Source organism: Martes martes (assembly GCF_963455335.1).
Source record: "Martes martes genome assembly, chromosome: 6".
Lineage (NCBI taxonomy): Eukaryota > Metazoa > Chordata > Mammalia > Carnivora > Mustelidae > Martes > Martes martes.
In genome coordinates this window covers 16,567,198-16,585,950 of record NC_137893.1, presented here as the reverse complement: position 1 = coordinate 16,585,950, position 18,753 = coordinate 16,567,198, and the positions used below count along the sequence as shown (strand labels likewise).

At 46.3% G+C, this 18,753-nt stretch overlaps 1 protein-coding gene across 1 annotated transcript; it reads right to left on the bottom strand.

Annotated features, from left to right (window-relative positions):
- Positions 1 to 4,628: 4,628 nt before the first annotated feature.
- On the bottom strand, positions 4,629 to 11,718 carry LOC308344678 (UL16-binding protein 2-like). Its single transcript, XM_080806413.1, has 5 exons — positions 11,219 to 11,718; positions 9,867 to 10,130; positions 9,394 to 9,645; positions 8,578 to 8,709; positions 4,629 to 6,822 (listed from the first exon to the last, which is right to left on the bottom strand). Exons 1-4 carry the CDS (start codon positions 11,352 to 11,354, stop codon positions 8,585 to 8,587), a joined length of 777 nt encoding a protein of 258 aa, XP_080662539.1. The 5' UTR covers positions 11,355 to 11,718; the 3' UTR covers positions 4,629 to 6,822; positions 8,578 to 8,584.
- Positions 11,719 to 18,753: the final 7,035 nt, after the last annotated feature.

Sequence of the window (18,753 nt, the reverse complement as noted above, 5' to 3'; positions counted from 1 at the left end):
AATCCATCAGAATCCTAGAGGAGACAATAGGCAGTAACCTCTTCGATATCAGCCACAGCAACTTCTTTCAAGATATGTCTCCAAAGGCAAAGGAAACAAAAGCGAAAATGAACTTTTGGGACTTCATCAAGATCAAAAGCTTCTGCACAGCAAAGGAAACAGTCAACAAAACAAAGAGGCAACCCATGGAATGGGAGAAGATATTTGCAAATAACAGTACAGACAAAAGGCTGATATCCAGGATCTATAAAGAACTTCTGAAACTCAACACACACAAAACAGATAATCATGTCAAAAAATGGGCAAAAGACATGAATACTTCTCCAATGAAGACATACAAATGGCTATCAGACACATGAAAGGATGTTCATCATCACTAGCCGTCAGGTAGAATCAAATTAAAACTACATTGAGATACCACCTTGCACCAATTAGAATGGCCAAAATTAACAAGAAGGCAAACATCAAGTGTTGGAGAGGATGTGGAGAAAGGGGAACCCTTTTACACTGCAGGTGGGAATGCAAGTTGGTGCAGCCACTTTGGAAAACAGTGTGGAGATTCCTCAAGAAATTAAAAATAGAGCTTCCCTATGACCCTGCAATTGCACTACTGGCTATTTATCCCAAAGATACAGATGTGGTGAAAGAAGGGCCATCTGTACCCCAATGTTCATAGCAGCAATGGCCACAGTCGCCAGACTGTGGAAAGAACCAAGATGTTCTTCAATGGATGAATGAATAAGGAAGATGTGGTCCATATGCACTATGGAGTATTATGGCTCCATCAGAAAGGATGAATACCCGACATTTGTATCAACATGGATGGGACTGGAGGAGATTATGCTGAGTGAAATAAGTCAAGCAGAGAGAGTCAATTATCATTTGGTTTTACTTATTTATGGAGCATAAGAAATAACTCAGAGGATGTGGGGAGATGGAGAGGAGAAGGGAGTTGAGGGAAATTGGAGGGGGAGATGAACCATGAGAGACTGTGGACTCCGAAAAACAATCTGAGGGTTTTAAAGGGGCAGGGGGTGGGAAGTTGGGCCAGCCTGGTGGTGGGTATTTTATTGCATGGAGCACTAGATGTGGTGCATAAACAATGAATTCTAGTACACTGAAAAGTAATTTAAAAAATTAAAAAATTAAAAAAAAGAATTCTAATGGAGAAGCTTAATAAATAATTTTAAATAGTTTAAACTATATTTTAAAAGCATACCTAAACTGTGTGAACTGTAAGAATGCTTTGTATCTGAGGAGAAATCACGAATTTTGGATTTACATGCAGAGTGTCACCATAGGAAAACATGTAAGGTCCGAAGAATTGTACCCTTAGGGCTTCAAATGAGGACTGAAAATACATATTATCAGAATTACCACTGGGTGCTGAGACATTTCCTTGCAATGCGAACATTTTTCTGCCTAGAAACTGCATAATCGACTGTTCAGCTCCAGGTGGCAGATACCACGTGGCAGAGCAACAGTTGAGCAAAAAAACCCCGAAAATTTTCTGTTAGTAATAAAATGATTTCAAATTATTTTTTGCAAAGCATTCTGGGTAAGGTCCCTGCTCCTCCCTACAAACTAACAAGCAAAGAACAGCAGCAAGAATGATAAGAGTTACGTCTCTGGTTTGTGCAGTTATGGGTGGAAGTGATCAATAGAGGAATATATATTTATTTGTAATAAAAAGGAGTATGGACATCAAATGAAAAAACTAGTAATATGTGTTTTTCATGAAGATATTTTGCTTTATTAGCAGGCATGTGCTAAATATTTAATTACAACTGTATTTAATGAATCAGATAATTTTATTTTTCAGTTTTTCTGATTTTTTGTGTGTTTGTATTATATTTTCTTTTATTTTTTCTCCCACAATATTGGACACCTTAAAAAATTGCTCTTGTCAGAGAATGCCATCCATTCGACTTACTGTCAAAATATTTATTAACTCTTTGTAACAGTAAACCTTGTCTCAACGGTGTGTGCTTGCTTTCTGTTTGGTTTCCGCTCGGAGAACATTCTTATCCAATGTTATTTGAATTCTCTCTTACCTTCCTCCTTTTTTATGAGAATTCTTCTTGGTCTCCATTCTGAGCCCAAAAGATTCATCTAGCAATTTTTTTTTTTTTTAAGAGAGAGAGAGAGAGAGAGAGAATGTGAGTGGGATGGGGGGGAGGGGAGGGGGGAAGAGAGAATCTTAAGCAGGCTCCATGCTCAGTGTGGAGCCTGACAAGGAGCCTGATCTCATGACCTTGAGATCATGACCCCACCCAAAATCAAGAGTCAGACGCCTTCCCGACTCAGCCACCCAGGGACCCCTCATCTTTGCAATTTTAATAGCCTCTCTGCTTCCTTTCTTAGAAAACATTAAACCAGCCACTGGTACTCCACAGCTGAGTCCAAGTTTACTGTAACTGATGCTCATTTTCCCACAAAGCCAGGGCTAATCATTTGTGGGATTTGTGGGCTGCCACTGGTCAGAAAGCGAAAGGGCTGGGCCATAGTAAGAGTAGTCAGGGACATGCTCTGGAAAAAGAGGAGGAGGAGAGGGAAGAGGAGGAAGAAGGGTAAAGGGGAAGAAACCCCTGGCAGAATTACAGGAATTCTAAGCAGAGGTTTCAGGGGGTGGTGTGTATAATAAACATTTTTCTAAGAATTCTTTGACTCATTACCATCCCTGTGGGCTCCCTCTAGGTATGGGGGGAATCTGTTAATGTTTTTTTAAAGACACTGCCTAGGCCTTTCTCTCAGAGCTTAGGATTTTGGAAAAAAGAAAGAGGTCTTTTTCATTTTCTACTCTGTCCCCTGAGGGAAAGGGCCCCCAAAGCTACTTGCTTAGGTGGGGAGAAGGGAAGGGGGAAATACAGAGAAAAATCTAATGTTTATCTTTATGTTGCTATAATAGAGCCCACTCCACTGACATAGGTCAGGTTAGATTTTATTCTCTTGGAGTTTACCCTGGATAAGACCACATGAAAAGCCTTCATTGCTGCTATTCCTATGTGTCCTAATTGGTTAAGATTCAGGATGAATTTACCCATCTTTAAGTGAGAGGTAGGACATTTTAGGTTCAGAGTTTTGGCTCTCCATCTCCAAAGTGAGAGGAATATATAAATCCTTTTTAATAAGCACAACTGAGTTTACACGAGGGAGAAATTTATAAGGGCCAAACATGAAAAAAAGAACTAAAAATCAGAGTGGTAGGCCAAGGGTGGACACTGTGGTTTTTCCCAGAGGGTGGTGGAAGGGTAGGGAAGGGACAGAAGAGTTTGAGATTTTACTCCAACTCAGGGACCAGAGGTTAGGCTATGGGCTTTATCAAGTTGAGGAGCTGGAACTGAGGTGGCATATAGGTGAGATTCAGGATAAAGGTGGGTTAGAAAAAAAATATGCTCAGGAGCACAAAGAGGGAATTTAAAATGACAGAGTAGGCACATTTCTCTGTCTTGGCCTGGGTCCTGTGTGTAAAAAAGAAAATAAACAAATAAAGGACTCCCCTAAGAATTAATAACTATATGCTATCCTTACTTGGCTTTCAGTTTAGAATTTACTCTGCCTGACCGATCCAGGAATCTCCAAGCCACGAAATAACCTAAAAATAATTTCTGACTAACAGAGATCCATGTGTGTCTAGCAAAATCACACATAATATTCCTCTGGAATCTCTATGATAATACAACCTCCAAAAGGCCACGGAGATTTCCTAGAGATGGAGCTCTGCCAAAGGGAACTCATGACTTAGTGGACATTAAATAAAAAACCAAAAAGTGGGGCTCAAGATGAAAACCAGGGAGGTGTCTGGGTAGCTCAGTCCTTAAGCGTCTGCCTTCTCCTCAGGTCATGATCCCAGGGTCCTAGGATTGAGCCCCGCATCTCATCAGGCTCTCTGCTAAGTGGGAAGTCTGCTTCTCCCTCTCCCACTCCCCCTGCTTGGGTTCCCTCTTTTGCCGTGCCTCTGTCAAATAAATAAATAAAATCTTAAAAAACAGACTAAAACTAGGAATGAATCATCTGTTCCCTTTAATTAGATCTTGATCCACCCTTTGGATCAGAAGCCATAAAGGAGCAGCTGGGAGGCCTACCCAAAGAGAGGGACCTGGATCCTGGTTTCTGGATCCTTGGGGAGGCTTTTAGACACAAATCCATCTTCCCTTGTTTTCAGCCTCTCCTCACCTTGGTAGCTGAACACAAGGTCTGAGTGTGACTGTCCTTGCCCTGCCACAGCCTTTCCTGGTCTGGTCAGGTGACAGCATCCCATTCTAACAGCAGCTCACTGCCCCCTCCCGAGCCACTCTGAGGCACCTCTGCTCAAGGCAGGGGCAGTTCAGCTGGCTGGGGCTCTGGGCTCCGCAGGAGGCTAGTTGCCAAGTTCTGGGAGCACCAGGGCTGAGCCAGGTATCCCAGGGGATCCTGGAGCTCTGGCTTTTGAATTTCATCCTGGAGAGTCTCTCCCATGCACCCTCTGTCTTACCTGCCACCACCCAAGGAGAACTGTGTCTTCTGCCTCCTGGAGGGAGAGCTGAGCGTGCTGCTGCCTGTGGGTGGTCCTGGGCTTTGCCCTGTCCCAGGAGCACATGGCTTTTATACCAGTGTTACTGGACCTAGTAACTCAGAGAGACTCAATGACTGTTCCATATTTTTTATTTGAGAGAGAGAAGGAGAGAGAGAAAAATGGGGTAGGGGTGATGCAGGATAGGATGGGGGTGGGGGTTGGACCCTGAGCACTGAGCACGAGGCAGGCAGAGGCCACGAGGGGAGCCTTGCCTCTCAGCATCCCAGGATCCTCACCTGAGCAGAAGGCAGACACTTACTGGACTGAGCCACCCAGGTGCCCCCAAAATGGCTTCCAATAAAAAAATCAGATTTTCTCATACCAGTCAGTAAACAAGATACCATATTTATTAAGCCACTAATTGACCTGAATTATGTAAATGTGAGAGGAATTGGCTTCCAATTTTAGGCTAAATTTGATAAGTAAAAGTTTAATGAAAATTTTAAGCAATGTGACATTAAAGATTTGTCATAATACAAGATGGTGTGTTTTAGGAAATAGTTCTGGCAGGACTTAGTTAATCTTGGAATTATATGAATGTATAAAAAGTTTCCTCTTGAATTTTCTGGGTAAGATTCAGTTTCCAATCTGCCTTTTTCCCCCCTTTCATATGCGCTGGTTATATAATATAATATAATATTTGAATTTGGCTGGATAGAATTTGAATTTTTAATATATTAAAGAAATAGATATTTGTGTTTCAAAAAAAGGTAAAGAACAAATACACAGTTCAGTAATATTAACTATTGTGACTATGCTGCACATTAATCCCCAGAATTTATGAGTTCATACCTGCAATTTGTACCTTTTACCACCTTTTTCCATTCCCATTGTCCTTCAAAGTAGAGTTTTCTTGATTATTTGTGAGATTTTCAATCTTTTCATAGGCTTATTTGCCATGTACTGCAGCTTTGGAGAACCAGACTTTTTCCAATGTGTTTGTAGGAGCTCCTTATATATTCTGGATACAGATCCTTTGTCCATGATAAAACTTTTTTTTATTATTACTATTTTGTAGTTATGTTAGTCACCATGTAGCATATCATTAGTTTTTGATGTAGTGTTCCATGATTCACTGTATGCATTTAACACGCAGTGCTCCACGTGATACGTGCCCTCCTTAATACCCACCATTGGGCTCACTCATCCCCCACCCTCCTCCCCTCTAACACTCTCAGTTTGTCAGAGTCCACAGTCTCTCATGGTTCATCTCCCCCTCCAATTCCCCCCCACTTCATTTTCCCCTTCCTTCTCCTAATGTTCTCCATGTTATTCCTTATGCTCCACAAGTAAGTGAAACCATATGATAATTGACTCTCTCTGCTTGACTTATTTCATTCAGCATAATCTCCTCCAGTCTTCTCCATGTTGATGCAAAAGTTGGGCATTCATCCTTTCTGACAGCTGAGTAATATACCCTTATATACATATATATGGACCACATCTTTATCCATTTGTCTGTTGAATGGCATCTCAACTTTTAGAAGCAGATCTGTTTCCTTCTTGAAGACTCACTGTGCCTTGATGGACATGAGTCGGAGGGGAGAAATCAAATGAGAGTCACTACTGGAGATGTTCGGTCCGGGGAAATCTGAATCTCATTGCTTCATTTCCAGAATTTTTTCTGCATCCAGAGTGTCAGGATCATGTCTGACACTTACAGGTGACTACTTGAGAGGTGGTTTCAGAGAGACCGAATGCCATTTATATCCACTGCGACATACTGTAAACTTCTGAAATAATGTAAACTTTATTTATATTTTATTTAAATACCCATTTAAAGGATAAATTACTAAAGGAAACTATCATAAATGCAATCTTGTCCTATTCAATAGATGTGAGTGTCAAAGGAAAGAAGTCCTGAGATTCTCCACTTTCACACATTATTCTTTCAGCAATGAGCAGCTCATGATATTGACGAGTGTCTGATTTCCAACACTGAAGGAGAACTTGGGAAATATTCTCTTTGTTCAGAATTCTTGTCCAGGCAGTTAGAAGGCCAAGTACAGGAATCCCAACAGTTAGCACGAGAGCATCCATGTTACGAAAATGTGTAGAGGTGGATCATCATGACCAAGAATGAAGGCAGGGAAACACTCCATCTCTACCATAATCATAATCTCCTGGAGGATTGGAGGATTCTGCCTTTGCCACATGGATTGAAGGTCCCGTTGGTGGACATGGACAGCAGGTAGAAGCCCCTCATCAGAAGGGAGAGCAGGTGCAGGACAGCAGATCCTCAGGCCTTCTTGTAGCAAATTCAGCCTCTAAAAGAGAAACAAGAGCTTGTTCCAGTGGCTGAGAAAATCTTGGGTCAATGTTCTTGGGCTTCTCCCTTCCCAGTTACTGCCTGGCTCAAAGCCCAGCTCATACCGAGGGTTGAGTATCACCCTACAGTAGCCCCCTCTTCCACCCTGCAACACCCAACCCCTGGGTCCAGCAGCCTGACCCAAGTCTTCCCTCATTACCACAAAACAGTCAGATCCAGGCCCTACTACTCAACACCTAGGCTCAAGACTAAAGCCACCAATGATTCATCTGTTCCCATGACACAGATCCTGGCCCCCCTCTGGCCAGGTGAGAAGGCCTAAGAGAGTGGCTGGGAGCCCTACCCAGAAAGGGACCTGGATCCTGGTTCCTGTAGCCTTGGGGAAGGTTACAGGCAAAGATCCATCTCCCCTTGTCTTCAGCCTCTCCCTCCTTGGTAGCTGAACACAAGGTCTAGTGTGACTGTCCTTGCCCTGCCACAGCCTTTCCTGGTCTGGTCAGGTGACAGCATCCCATTCTAACAGCAGCTCACTGCCCCCTCCCGAGCCACTCTGAGGCACCTCTGCTCAAGGCAGGGGCAGTTCAGCTGGCTGGGGCTCTGGGCTCCACAGGAGGCTAGCTGCCAGGTGATAGCACCAGGGCTGAGCCAGGTATCCCAGGGGACCCTGGAGCTCTGGCCTTCTAATCTCATCCTGGAGAGTCTCTCCCATGGGTCCTCTGTCTTAGTTGCCACCACCCAAGCTGAGTTGTGTGGGAGCAGAGCCCTGCAAGCCAGTCTTTGGTTGGGTGGGCAACGGCCTACTCACCCCTCTTCTTTGGTTCAGACACGGGCCCCTCTCCCGGGCGCAGCATGGAGAGGTCCCCCATCCCTAGGACACATCACGTGCAGCCACCTGCTGCTCTCGCCCAAGCCAGAGTGTGGCCCATGTCCAGTGCTCCTACTGTCTGCACACCACCCTCCCTCGGGCCCCTCCCCCGGTGAAAAGCTGGTCTGAGTCAGGCCTGATTTTGCTCAGTCCCTTTAGCAAAAACAGGATGTAAAGTTTGGGGTCAGGGGTGGGGGAGCCCTGTGCTTTCCCACCAGCCTTAGCGAGGCGCTATCAGCTCAAGGCTAAGCTTGCCCAGGTAACAGCTATCAAGCATGTGAGAACTTGGTCCTGGCTCCTGTTATAGGTCAACTTGATGGGCCAAAGGACGCCCCCCAATAGCTGGGAAAAAATTCTTTCTGGGTCTGTCTAGAGAGTGTTTCTGGAAGACATGAGCATTTGAATCAGTAGACTGAGTAAAGGAGACTGTCCTCATTGAATCCTTGAGGGCCTGAATGGAGCATACGGTGGAGGAAAGGTGACTTTGCTCTCAGTTTGGCTGGGCCATCCTTCTCCTGCCCTCAGCATTGGTCATTAGCACTCCTGGTGTTTGGTTCTTTGGACCAGGACCTAGACTTACACCACAGATGCCCTGATTCTCAGGCCTTTGGGTTTGCGTTGGAACACCACCACCAGCTTCCCTGTTTCTCCAGCTCACAGACCCCCAGTCGTGAGCCAATCCCTTGTAATAATTATCTACCTCAACCTCTACGTCAACAGCTCCTGATGAGTCTCTTTCTTGGGAGAAGCTAATATAGTCCAACGCATCTGGTCTCATGTTCCGGGGAGAAGGTTCAGGCAATAGGAGAAGGGCTGGCCATTCACCTTTCTCTGTGCTCACCTTGGGCCAACTGCCTCTCACTTCTGACTCAGCTCTGCCCACAGTACCTGTTACTCAAAGGACCATGCCTTGGACAACAAGGAGGATTGAGTGCATGAGGACCACAAGGAGGATGGAAGTGATCGGCCTGATGGCTGTGCCTTTGACCAGAGCTACAGGCAGGGTTGTGGCTGGTGCTCCTGAAATGGAAACATAGTAGTGAGAGCCCTGATTAGGGGCTCCAAACTGGGGGCATGAATCTTTAGCTGCTGCTGCCCCACGTAATCCTAAAGCCCAGATGTCCTCCTTCTGCCATGTTTGTGGCAGCCACTGTGACTGGTCCCAGGGATGAAAGGGGGGGTGGTTCATGCAGATCATTAGCTAATGGGGGAAGCAAGGCTTCCCATATAGACAGTCACTCCTGCTGTGACAGAAGAGGAGGGGACATGTATGGATGGTGACTGAGACATCTTGTCAGGAGCTGACATTTCACCTGCATTGAAGAGTTTCGAGAAAGAGACCAGGGGAGATGAAAAACTACAATGAGGCTCAGAAAAGGGAATAGTAAGAAGTAAATCTCTGGAAACAGAATGTCTTCAGGTTGGGGCCAGGAAGAAATCCACAGAGAGAGAACTAAAGGTATGTGCCGTAGGGAGAGATGCCTGTAGGTGAGAAAGGAAAGGAAGGATACTAGAACATACTAGTGGCCCTTGTACTCCTAAGAACAGTTCATCATGTATGCATCATTACACACACACACACACATACACACACACACTCACACACACTCACACACACTATGGTGGGGTCGGCCAATCTCTTTTCAAGAGAACCAGCACTCCATCCAGTCTTCTACTTATCTGGGGTCTCCTGCATCTCATTACCATGTTCCCGAAGTTTCTGGAGCCATCTCTTGCAGTCTCCGTTTGCGATCTTTGTGAGGAGCTCGGTCAGCTCTCTGTCACCGTCCAACATGTCCTTAACCTGTTGGTCTCCAGGAGGAATCTCTATCCACTTTCTGTTCTCCGGGTCAAAGAGGCGGGTTAACTGCTCACTGAAGGCAAACCGCCAGGATCCTCTGGTGTGTCCGTCAGCCCCACACTCACACACGAGCCTGCCCTGCATGGTGAGAGACTCTGCCCCCGCCCCCGCCAGGGGAAACAGGTCAGCCTCTGGTCTTGACCAATCCTTTGCCCCACCCACTGCGCACTCCTCGGCTCCCCTTCCGCCCTCCTGGTCCTGCTCTGGCCTCCTTGTCTGCCCTGGCTGCTGGGACCCACTTCGAAGTTTTACATGATCTCCAGAGCTCCCAGCCCTGCCAACGTGTTCTCCTTCTGCCCTGGACCTTCAGACTCACCACTCTTGGTGACAAACTCTGCGTTGATGTCCAGCAGTTTCTTTCTGAGCTCTTCCCCCAGGTCTTTCAGAGGTTCCATTTGTGTGTCCCAAAATGCTGTGTCCTTCACCTTCATCCCCCAAGGACCAACGGGTGTGACTGGCTTCCTCCCACAGGCATAGTAAAGAAACTCATTTTCATTGACGTGGCCTTGAATCTCACACCACGGTTGTCCGGGCCTGGCCTGGGATGTGATGGAGAAATTGTAGGAAAGCAAGAGAGCATCTGGGAAGGAAAAACACAGGTGGAGTTTGGTGCTGGAAGAAAAAGAGCAGCAGGCACCTCGCTGCCATCCAGGTGACAGCAATAGAATGTGTGCAAGACAGAGCAAGGACTGTCCCTGCACAGCGGCTCCCCCTAGTGTAGAGGTTGGCGCCCTTCCCCTTTTGGGATAGGATCAGGATACCTTTGCCTGGCGGGAAGCCACAAATCCCCAGATGGGAACCCACACCTACCAGGCCAAACGCTGCATCAGTCACTCTACCCAGTGCAGGCACAGGCCAGCCTGGCCATAGCAGAGGAGGCCTGCATGTCACAGGACTTTCAAGACGGAGGCAAGAGTCCTGTAGGAAGATGAGGGGCGGGGGCGGGGGCTGCTCCTGAGTATCTGGGGCAGGGTGCTGGGGCAGTGAGGATAGATGCCAAAGTCCCGGAAGGGAGAGTTCAAGACCATGGGTCGCAGGATTCGGTAGGGCCCAGGAGATGGCGCTAATGGGTTCCAAGGATGATTCCAGGTAAAGTGAAGAAAGGCCTGTCCCCTGTTGCACTGACTAGTTATCAAGAATTTTCTGAGCAGAGACTAGAGGAAGGGATCACAAGGCTCAGAGTAATGCATAAGTCAGAATGATATAAAATAGAAGCAAAACAAACAAAAAACTCCCCAAACAGAAAAACCGAAAAAGGTCCGCAAAATATATCCAGGGGGAGCTCTGGAGGGGCGGCGGTGGTGACTTTTGGAGAAGTTGCTTCAGTGCCAGAGTCGCGGGGGTGTGCGGGGTCCAGGCCCTGCGCGATCGCCCTGTCCTGCAGGCAGGCCGGGGCTCCAGGGCTGGGCTCCCGCTCCCCGAGGGGGGCAGGCGGGGGCGGAGGCGACAGCGGACTCCATGCCGTGGCCTCTCCCCCTCCCCCTCCACACCTGGCCCCACTCCAGCGCCCAGAGCCTGGCAGTCCGTGGTCCCCTCGCCCAGGTCCCCTCTTTTCCGTCCCACAGGGCGACAAAGTCCCGGCGGACTCCGCCGAGCGGGAAAGGAGCCCTCGGGCGGCCGCGACTTGGCGGGGGGGGGGGGCAAGTTTCCCAAGTTCCCGGGACTCACCTGTCTCTGCTCCGCCGCGCGTCCCGCCCACGACCCACCCGGACGGCGCCGCCGTGATCCCGCGCAGCAGCCGCAGGAGAAACAGAAACAGGAGCCGCGAGCGCCCCGGGAGCCTGGTGGCGGCCGTGGGCTCCATCGCGACCCCGAGCCGGGGGAGTTGCGGGTGAGGCGCGGGGTGGCTTCCGAAGGAACCCGCGGGCCGGGAATCGAACGTGCTTGCTGCGGCCGGGCCGGGGCTGCGCGGGAGGGCGCCTGTCTCCCGCCGAGAGGGACTGGACCTCTGTCCGGGAGAGGCTGCTCAGTGTCGCCCAACTTCCCCTTCTCACACTCGCGGCAGAGGCGAGAGAACACGCGCGGACGGAGGCGGGAGAGGCAGAGGAAGCAGGCGAGGACCCAGCCGAAGGCGGAGCTGCCGGCTGAGCCGACTCGCTGAGCCACGCTGCCAGGTGGAGACAGCGACGGACTGAATCGTGCCGGGGCCACTGGAACCGCCTGCGTCTGGCTCTCTGGGAGGGGCGCGGATGGGCGGGGCCCACGCCGGTGCCTATGGGTGTGACAAGTTAAACTGGATTCTTTTTGGGCCTAGGTCATTTTTACCCCCTCTTTTGTAAGAATCAAGTTTGGTGAGATATAATTTATAGGCAATCTCCCTTCTTTTTGAAGGCCCGTAGCTTCAAGTCCCTTATCTCTGCAAGTGTAGGAGAAGCATATGGGCCTGTGGCCAACTTTTAATGCAAGTTCTCAGGCTCTGGAAGTTAAAGCAGAGGAATGCTATTCCTCCAGTATGGAACCTCTTAGCAACCCATAAATTCTACAGAGAATCCTATTTCCAAGCAGTGCTACCTTCAGGTTTGCAGAGGAGGAAAAAAAAGAGATTTTTTTTTTTCAGTGACCACACTTTAGCTCTGAGACAAAGTGAGTGTTGGAGCAAGAGTACATCACTTTCACTCACCATCATCTTCCTATCGTATAAATTGCATAAAATCATCCACATAATGCTAGACTTATTGTAAGTATGATAGATAATAAAGTATCCCATCCCCATTAGTCACTGGAAACACTTCTGTTAGTTCTGGGCTTTGAGAACTAAATAGCCACATTGTAAACAACAGCACCTGGAGAAACCGAATTCAGGTGACTGAATCAGGTGTGACCCGATATGTGTAGGGCTCTAACAGAAGCTGGATGAACTGCTCTAGCCTACATTTTATTTATTTATTTATTCATGTAACATAGATTTATCTACTTTTGGTTTCCTTTTACAGAGGAACTCAAGATATGTGGGTCTGTTGGTAAGCATGTCCTGTGTCAAATTGGAAAATGTACTATGAGAAATCACGTGTTTCTAAAAGTCATGAAAAGAATTAAAAAATCTGCAAATCAGCTAGGAATGCTGGGATAAGAGTACACTACCATTTACTTCTCAATTTTAAACAAATTTAGGTTTTCAAGGGTTAACAATTCTAGTATAGAAGCTTAATGAATAATTTTAAATAGCTTAAAATGCATTTAAAGAATATACCTAAACTGTGTGAATTGTAGTAATACTTTGCTTGTTGAGAAGAAATCACTAATATTGTTTTCTTTTTCCTATTTTTTAAAATTTAAATTCAATTAAGTGACATACAATGTATTCCTAGCTTCCAAGGTCAAGGCTAGTGGTTCATGTTTCACATAACACACAGTGCTGACTACACCACGTGCCCTCCTGCCGCCCCACAGTGTCCACCACCTAGTTTGTCCATCCAGCTGGCCCTCTCCCCTCCAGCAGCCCTCAGTTTGTTTTCTGTGATTAAGAGTCTCTTATGGTTTATCTCCCTCTCTGGTTTCATCTTGTTTTATTTCTCCCTCCCTTCTTCCATGATCCTGTTTTCTTTCTTAAATTCCACATATGAGTAAGACCGTATGATACTTGTCTTCTCTGACTGACTTACTTCGCTTAGCAGAACACCCTCTAGTTCTGTGCTTGTTGTTGTAAATGTCAAGATCCCATTTTTTTGATGGCTGAGTATATTATACCACATCTTCATTATCCATTCATCTGTCGATGGACATTTGCGCTCTTTCCATAATTTGGCTATTGTGGACACTGTTGTCATAAACACTGGTGTACAGTTGCCCCGTCGGTTCACTACATTTGTATCTTCAGGGTAAATCCCCAATAGTGCAATTCCTGGGTCATAGGGTAGCTCTATTTTCAACTTCTTGAGGAACCTCCATACTGTTTTCCCGAGAGGCTGCACCAGCTTGCATTCCCACCAACTGTAAAAGGAACGGTTCCTCTTTCTCCACATTGTCACCAACATCTGTCCTTTCCTGACTTGTTAATTTTAGCCATTCTGACTGGTGTGAGGTGGTATCTCTAGGTGGTTTCGATTTGTATTTCCCTGAAGTTGAGTGATGTAGAGCATTTTTTCATGTGTCTGTTGGCCATTTGGATGTCTTCTTTGGAGGCATGTCTGCTCATGTCTTCTGCTCATTTCTTAATTAGATTGTTGTTCTTGGGTGTTGAGGTGGTAAGTTCTTTATAGATTTTGGACTCTGGCCCTTTATCTGTCGTTTACAATATCTCCTCCCATTCTGTAATGGTCTTTTGGTTTTGTTGACTGATCCTTTGCTATCCAAATGCTTTTTATGGGGTGCCTGGGTGGCTTAGTTGGTTAGGTGTCTGCCTTCTGCTCAGATAATATTCCGAGGGTCCTGGGATCGAGGCCTGCATGGGGCTCCCTGCTCAACGGGGAGTATGTTCTTCCCTCCCTCTCTGTCCCTCCCCCTACTTGTGCTCTCTCTCTGAAATAAATAAATACAATCTTTAAAACAACAATAACAACAAAACCTAGAGCTTTTTATCTTGATGAAGTCCCAGTAGATCATATTTGCCTTTGATTCCCTTGCCTCTGGAGACATGTCTTATAAGATGTTGTTGCAGGAAGGCTCATAGAGCTTGCTGTCTGTGTTCTCTAGGATTTTGATGGATTCCTGTCTCACATTTAGGTCATTCATCCATTTTGAGGCTGTTTTTGTGTAGGGTGTTAGAAAATGGTAGTTTTGGGGCACCTGGCTGGCTCAGTAGTTAAGCCTCTGCCTTCCCCTCAGGTCAGGATCTCAGGGTCCTGGGATTGAGCCCCGCATCGGGCACTCTGCTCAACAGGAAGCCTGCTTCTTCCTTTCTCTTTGCCTGCCTCTCTGCCTACTTGTGATCTCTCTCTGTCAAATAAATAAATAAAATCTTTAAAAAAATAGAAAATGGTCCACTTTCATTCTTCTGCACATGGCTGTCCAATATTCCCAACACCATTTGTTGAAGAGACTGCCTTTTTTTTCCATTGGACATTCTTTCCTGCTTTGTCAAGGATTAGTTGACCATAGAGTCAAGGGTTCATTTCTGGGCTATCTATTCTGTTCCATTGATCTATGTGTCTGTTTTTGTGCCAGTGCCATACTGTGTTGAGGATTATAGCTTTGTAATAGAGCCTAAAGTCCAGAATTGTGATGCAACCAGCTTTGATTTTCTTTGCCAACATTGCTTTGGCTATTTGGAGTCTTTCCTGGTTCCACACAAATTTTAGGATTACTTGTTCCAGCTGTGTGAAAACAGGTGATAGTATTGTCATAGGGACTGCACTGAATGTGTAAATTGCTCTGGATAGTGCAGACACTTAACAATATTTGTTCTTGCAATCCATGAGCATGGAACATTTTTCCAACTCTTTGAATCTTGCTCAGTTTCTCTCATGAGTGTTCCATAGTTTTCTATAGTTCTGTAGTTTGCTTCTTTGATTAGGCTTATTCCTACATATCTTAGGGTTTTACGTGCAACTATAAACGGGATCACCTTTTTAATTTCTGCTTCTTTTGTCTCATTGTTAGTGTATAGAAATACAACTGATTTCTATGCCTTGATTTTGTATCCTGCCAGTTTGCTGAATTCCTGTATGAGTGCTATCAATTTTGGGGTGGAATCTTTTGGGTTTTCCATATAGAGTATCATGTCGTCTGTGAAGAGTAAGAGTTTGACTTTCTCTTTGTCGATTCAGATGGCTTCTTATTTCTTTTCATTGTCAATTGCTGAGGCTATGACTTCTAGTACTATGTTGAACAACAGTGGTCAGAGTGGATATCCCTGCCTTGTTCCCAAGCTTAGGGGAAAAGCTCTCAGTTTTTGCACATGAAAATGATATTCACTGTGGGATTTCCATATATGGCTTTTATAGTATTGGGGTATGTTCTCTCTATCCCTACACTCTGACGAGTTTTCATCAAGAAAGGATGCTGTACCTTGTGAAATGCTTTTTCTGCATCTAGTGAGAGGATCGTATGGATCTTGTCCTTTATTTTATGAAAGTAGTGTATCACATTGCTTGGTGTGTGGATGTTGAACCACCCCTGTAGCCCAAGAATACCAACCACCTGGTCATGGTGAAAAATCCTTCTAATGTACTGTTGGATCCTATTGGCTGGTATGTCAGCTGTCACACTGATGTCCTCCCAGTTTTCGTGATGTCCCCTGATGTCGACATTTTAGGATATATTTCCCCCACACCAGGACATTCACCTGGATCACCACAGGATCATTTCCTAGTAGGTCTCATGGTACCTGAATGCCTCTTTGTCCTTAGACTCTGCTTCATGTTTTTCCAGCAATGTCCAATATGGCCAAAAGATTGACAGACTTTGGCATTTCCATTTCCTGGATGTGCTGAAGATGAGGGTTAGTTTTTTATTTGCCTTGTTGGTAGATTGGCTTAATCTGTAAATGTAGGTGAAGAGATTCAGGTGTGGGAGGCCACTGGGAGAGTATGTTGTCCAGAAGTTCTCTATATTTGAAAGCTTTGTTCATCTGGTATTTTGGCTCACTTTTGTGTCATTAACTGACAAATGTTCAGATTATTTAGTCTTAAGTAGAGAGAAACGGAAATCTCCTAACACATTGCATGTATTGTACCTCAGTTGGAGATCATATGGCTAATTTTTTGCTATGACACATAGCACCACAGTAAACAATCCTACATCTCTATTGCTTTTTGGTCCCCATGTATTTCCGGCTTCGAATTAACACTGGGATTGCCATGCAGTGGGATGAACACACCAATCACTGTCTGGATAGGGTGAACTATAGGGCAAATGAATGATCCCATTTAAACTCCTACCAACACACAAGAGAACTCTTATTCCATTTCCTGTCCACCGTTTGCTATAGCTCTTTTTAAAATCTTGTCAGTTTGATGCATGTATAAAGCAAGCCCATTGTTCTTCATGTTATCTTGATAACGTGGGGTGTGTTCAGTGATTTCTGAGGCTGATTTATTGTCTGTCACTTGCTCTAAGCATTTGCACTGGTTTTAGGAGAGCCAGACATACACATATTTATTTGCAGGAGCTCTTTGTATATTCTGGATACCAGTCCTTTGCTCATGAGGGAATAAATCAACTGTTAGAAGGAGATCTGTTTCTGTTGTGAAGACTCACTGTGCTCAGAAGGAGGTGAGTCAGTGGGGAGGGATGACAGGAGAGACAGTGGTGGGGGATCCAAGAAACTCAGAAAGATTCTCAACTGCTTCATTTCCAGAACATTTGTTTGTATCTGGCCTGTCAGGATCATGTCTGAGACTGACAGATGGCTGTTGGAAAGTGGATTTCTGAGCGATCTTTCAATTCTCTATCTCCACAACAGATCTAGCAGAATCACCACTTTTATTTACCCCATACAATGGAGGAAGAACAAAATTCCATAAGTTCTCTTGGGATATAAAAGAAATACTGGGGCATTTGTGTGGCTCAGCCAGTTAAGTGTCTGCCTTCAGGTGAGGTCATGATCCCAGGGTCCTTGGATGGAGTCCCACAACCAGCTTCCTGCTCTGTGGGGAGTCTGCTTTTCCCTCTCCCTTTGTTCCTCCCCCAGCTTGTGCTCTCTCTCTCTCTCACTCTCAAATAAATAATATCTTTGAAATTTCAAATTAAGTATATTATATAATAAAGATAACATTCATTTAAATATACATACCTGGACATAATTTACTGAAGAAAACAATCACAATATGTCATTCTCTTTAAAAGTCAATGAGCCTGTTTCTCAGTACATAGAAAAAAATCACTGAGGTTCTAGAGCTTCAAAAAATATCTTTTTGGTGGTACTATCTGCAAGGACATGGTCCTCTTACAGAGAAGAATCCGATATTGCACAACCAAAGGACAAGAAGGAAAATGTTCTCTTTGTAGAGATTCCCCATTCAAGTATTTAAACACTTTGGTGCAAGAATTCCATCACTTAGCACCGGGAGAAAACAGCATAGACTATGCCAGTGGAAAGTGCTGAACAGGAGATGCACGAAATCAAGAAGGGACATGGGAGGTTCCCTGTCCTACACCAGGTGGTCGGACTGAGGTTCTGGATTTGTAAACTTGGAAGTGCTGTTGGTCTAATGATGAACAGCAGCTCATCCAAAAGCAACTGGCCCAGAGGCAGCGTCGCTGCGCTGGTCCCCGTGCTGAGGGGCTTCTTGGTGGACTTGGCAGCCTAAGAACAGAACGGGTGTTTGTCTTGGAGGCTGAGAAAATCCTGGGTCCCCTGTCCTGGGGCTGCCCTTCACCAGCACTCCCCACCCCAGAGCCCAGTATTCACCCAGCCATGTCCCCAGGCCTGGGCTCAGGCACCTTTACAAACCTCCTGCCTCTTGAACCAAATCACAGAGTCAGCCCCAGACCCTGTTACCAATGGTCTGGGCTCAGGACCAAAGTGAATAAAACCAATGTGCTCACGTGACTTGGGATCCCATGCTCCCTCTCATGGCAGGTCCTAAAGGACCTGCAGGGGCATCTGACAGAAGACAGGGGCCTTCACTTGACAATTCTAACCTTAGGAACTCTGTGGACAAAGGTCCTTCTTTTCCCTTCCCTCCTAGCCTCTTGCAAGCAGCACACAGAGCTCTTAGTTTGATGATCCTTCTCCCATTCCTGGTCAGACTAGCTGGGAGCTCACAGGGGAGTTCAGTTAGCCCATCCCCCAGGTCAGCTCTGCTCAAAGCAGGGGCTGCTCAGGGGCTCAGGATCTGAGGTCTGCAGGAAGCTGGCTGCCAGGGATGGCACCAGCCTCAGTCAGGGTTCCCACTGTTGCAAGGAGAACTGCCTCCTTCTAGTTCCATCATGCAGGGTCTCTACTGCCCACATGCTGCCTCACATGTGAAGACCCAAGCCAAGTTCTGGGGGAACACGGCACTACTGTCCAGCCCTTTGAGTTGGTTTGCAGAGGCCTTCCCACTCCCTCTACCTGGGATGAAACCCTGGCCCCCTGTCCTTGTAACTGCCCAGATGGAGTCCCCTTCTCCTTGAGATGTCCCATGGAGCTGCCATGCTGCTCTCTCTCAAAGGGGAGTACAGCCCATGCTGTGTGTCCCCGCTGTCCCCACACTACCCACTCTGGGCCCAAATTGACTCCAATAGAGAATGCGGTCAGGGCCAGCCTGATTTCCCTCAAACCCTTTAGCACCAACAGGCCTTAAGCAGTGGTCTGGGCCCCTCCCTTTTCCCAGTGGCCT